Below are 3859 nucleotides of genomic sequence, written 5' to 3'. Positions count from 1 at the left end.
CGTAGCTGTATCGAAGGGAGATTCCTTAAAAACACGCCACTTCGATTCTGATATGACCAGAAGTGACTTTTCTGCCCCATCGTTTTCGTGACTTTCTCCATTTTTTTCCAATAGTAAACGGCCTATCTTCATTTATTCACCATCTTTGATATCGTTTAGGTCTTGTTTAATTTTGTATTTGTAAATCATTGTTTTTTTGTCTGTTTTTTACAGCAGGTGGCAGCAGTGGGCTGTCTTTGAATACTTAGAGAAGCCGTTCGTCTTGCAGGTGCACCGCACTATGTTCCTTCTCCCATCATGCGTTGCGTTTTGACGCTCTTCTTCAGAGGACACCGCAAGAGGTCAGTTTATCAGACTTTTAGCGCAGAGGTAGGCCTTCGTTCTTAGCTAATAAAATATTGTTGTTCCGTTAACTAAGATGCACGACATTTTGAACAATCGATGTTGTGTCGTCATTAACAGTCATACAGAAGTGAATAATAATAGGTGTATGTGGCCGTTTGGCTTTGAGACAGCTAACGACTAACGTTAGCTAGCTACAGATTGCTGTAAGCACACCTGTGCTAGTCCAACTAATAAATATATATATATATATGAGCTAGCGAACTAGTTTATTAAGAGTGAGACGGCTAACAATCTCGTTTTGCATGTTAATTTAGTCAAATTACTTGACTTTCCATTTACCTCTAGTTGGATAGGGATGTCTAGTTAGCATAGCTAGTTTAGCTAGCTATACACATTATCTGCCAAGTAGCTTGCTAGTACTTTGACATTCACATTGCCAATGCACTAGTACCCAGCGCCAGCTAGCTACCTCGGACGTAGAAAAGCTGTAATGTTAAGTGGTTAGTTGTAACCTTCCTCAGTGAATAGTTTCACGAGGGATGAATTCACTGAGGTTTGCAAGTGTTTTGGTTGATTGTCGTGGTTTGTTTGTATTGTTAAGATGTGGTGTGTCTATCGGCTGTGTCCTAAAGTACAATTTGCCGTTTTATTGATTAATTTAATGATCATGTTTGTTCTGAGCACCATTGTGAATGAGACCCTGGTCTAAATTGGGCTACCCTGAATAAATACAAGTGGAAAAAAATAAAATTGTCTTGTGTGAACTGGCATTAGCGCAGTTATTGCTGGCCAAGGGTAGGAGCTAGGTTCTGTCTTGACTGATAAATCAGGCTGTGGTACACAATGAATTGGTGTATATACAGACATTTGTGGACAAAATCGTATAAATGTAATTTACAAGCCAGAATGTTGAATAAAATTACATTTTGAACCTTACCGGTTGTCTGCGGTTTGTCCTGAAGATTCTCAAATTTGAATAGGTTCAAATGTAATTTGATTCTAGCTTGTAAGGAACATTTTACATGATTTTGTAAACATGTCTCAGGCTGTATATACATATTAATTGTATATTACAGCCTGATTAATCATACTAGGACATGTCAATTGGGTCCATGTTTAAGGAAGTAGAATTGGACTATAAGCTGCTAGCCTGATTCTAATTGCAAGCATTCCAATGTCATTTTAGGCAAGGTTGATGGAGTGATTATGGAAATTGGTTGAGATTTGTGTTATTCAATATTTTGATTAGTATGAATGTTTTGCAGATTGAAATCAGTCAAAATGTCTGACGTAATTGAAGAGAAGATCAAGAACTACAGAACGGCTCCTTTTGATGCCCGGTTCCCCAACACCAACCAGACCCGAAACTGCTTCCAGAATTATCTGGGTAATAACCACCAGACTCTACCTTTTTGTTTGCCATTCAGAGCTGTACACAGAGATGTTTAGGCCAGGCCTATATGGCTCTGGTACTGTTGTCCTTTCAAACAATAGACCTTATTCACACTGGATATTCAAATACTTTTATACATCTCTCAGGCATCTCATACATTCACCGGCAAAGTTATTTTCTATGCTAAACCAATGTATGCTTAAATAAGGGTTTTTGAAGAATTAATCCACTTCGTCTAGGGGTATTCTGTTGGTCGGTTTTGGACACGCTGTGAATAAGATCCGCAGCATCGATTATCATCCAAAACACCATGACATGGCTATCATTACATTCACTCAATATGTCTTGTAGTTACAATGATAATAGTCCCCATGTTCTTTTGAGTCAGACCCACTGTGGGTGGTTGCCATGGCACTTGCTGAATTCAACTTGAGCTTTAACCAAAGCAGGTAATGCTAAAGCCAGGTTCATGTCCATCGCTGACAGGTCACTTGTTTAAATTGTTTCACTTCCTCGAATGGCTATTTTGCTGCATTAATTCTGGCACCTGCGTAAATGCTTACTTAACTAACCCAAATGATGAACGGGCACCAGCTGTTTAGTTTTTTTTCCCTATTTGTTATTCATGTTTTATTTTTATTTAGGCAATTTGTTAATTTACAAATTAATTTACATTTATTATGTAGCCTAGTACAATGTGAACACCTTAATTGTCAACAACTGCCACTCACCATAATGAGAACTCACATAGTCAGATTGCTATTGACTACTATTGTTATTTGAATACTTGAACGATCCTTGTGTATTAAGTGTAGAATACTGGCACTTAATGGGCTAAATTTAATGAAAATATTCCCTTGGTCAGTTCATATGCGTTTACGTTGTATTGCACATATTTCCCTTCTTTCGACCAGACTTCCACAGATGTAACAAGGCTCTGTCAGACAAAGGCCAGGACGTGGCACCCTGTGACTGGTACCAGAGAGTCTACAAAAGCCTGTGTCCCTTGAGCTGGGTATGTGTCACTAGTTCAATGGTTCTCTCTGGACCATACTGCCCTACAGTAAGTGTTGAACACTAATGTATATGTACCCTTGAAGAGACTTATATTTAAATCAGTGGTGCCAGTCATCAAGTAATGCAAGGTTAAAGGTGATGTGGCTGGTTAGTAGTTTCAAGACAAACTCCCCCTCTTCCTTTCTCAATTGTCATCTTTTTTGTCATTTTGTTTTCTGCCATGGGACATTTACTGAGTTTCTCTCTCTCGCTCCAAGGTGGCAAAATGGGACGATCAGATTGAAGCTGGAAGTTTCCCTGGGAAAATCTAAATGGACACATGACTTCTTCCACTGATCTCGCGTCCTTTCCCCCGACTTCCCTTACACACCTCTTAATGTCTCTGTCAAGCATTTTGATGTTTCTGTAAAAATGACTAATAAATATTTTAATGTTGTGGTGATATTTGGTCATGCTGACTTTGGTTTGGTGTTGGACAGTCCCATAAATTAATCCACAAGACAGGATAGGTCGGTATATTGAAAAGGTACAATAGAATTTAGTAAAATAATTGCTGACATTTGGTAGGATGACCTCTCAAATTCTCTAAAACAACAGAGGTAGCTTATGGTATAGAAATGAACATTCAATTCTCGGCAACAGCTCTGGTGGACATTCCTGCAGTCTGCATGCCAATTTCACGCTCCCTCAGAACTTGAGACATCTGTGGTATTGTGTTGTCACAAAACAGCACATTCTAAAGTGGCCTTTTATTGTCCACAGCACAAGGTGCACCTGTGTAAGGATCATGCTGTTTAATCAGCTTCTTGATATGCCACACCTCTCAGGTGAATGAATTATCTTGGCAAAGGATAAATGCTCAAACATTTGTACACAACATTTTAGAGAAGTTGTGTATGAAACATTTGTTTTTATTTCAGCTCTAGACACATGGGACCAACACATGTTTATATTTTAAAAATGGTTGCATGTTTATATTTTTGTTCAGTATACATTCAGAACTACTCAATGAGGGAATGTGAACAACCCTCAAAGTACAATGACACCTGGTAGCCGACCAGGTCAGAGTAGGTAGACTAAAATGCTGCTACAGTATACAGTAGT

At 38.7% G+C, this 3859-nt stretch overlaps 1 protein-coding gene across 2 annotated transcripts; it reads left to right on the top strand.

Annotated features, from left to right (window-relative positions):
- The first annotated feature begins 255 nt into the window (after positions 1-255).
- Positions 256-3199, top strand: LOC139391804 (cytochrome c oxidase subunit 6B1-like). Of its 2 annotated transcripts, none has more exons than XM_071139358.1 (4): positions 256-341; positions 1611-1732; positions 2653-2753; positions 3013-3199. In XM_071139358.1, the coding sequence occupies exons 1-4, from the start codon at positions 298-300 to the stop codon at positions 3064-3066; spliced, it is 321 nt and encodes a 106-aa protein (XP_070995459.1). In that variant the 5' UTR covers positions 256-297; the 3' UTR covers positions 3067-3199. The 2 variants fall into 2 exon arrangements, with proteins under 2 accessions (XP_070995459.1, XP_070995460.1); XM_071139359.1 differs by having other exon boundaries at positions 283-369.
- Positions 3200-3859: the final 660 nt, after the last annotated feature.

This window comes from Oncorhynchus clarkii, chromosome 32 (genome assembly GCF_045791955.1).
Source record: "Oncorhynchus clarkii lewisi isolate Uvic-CL-2024 chromosome 32, UVic_Ocla_1.0, whole genome shotgun sequence".
Taxonomy (NCBI): Eukaryota; Metazoa; Chordata; class Actinopteri; order Salmoniformes; family Salmonidae; genus Oncorhynchus; species Oncorhynchus clarkii.
This window is presented reverse-complemented; position numbering and strand designations above follow the sequence as displayed.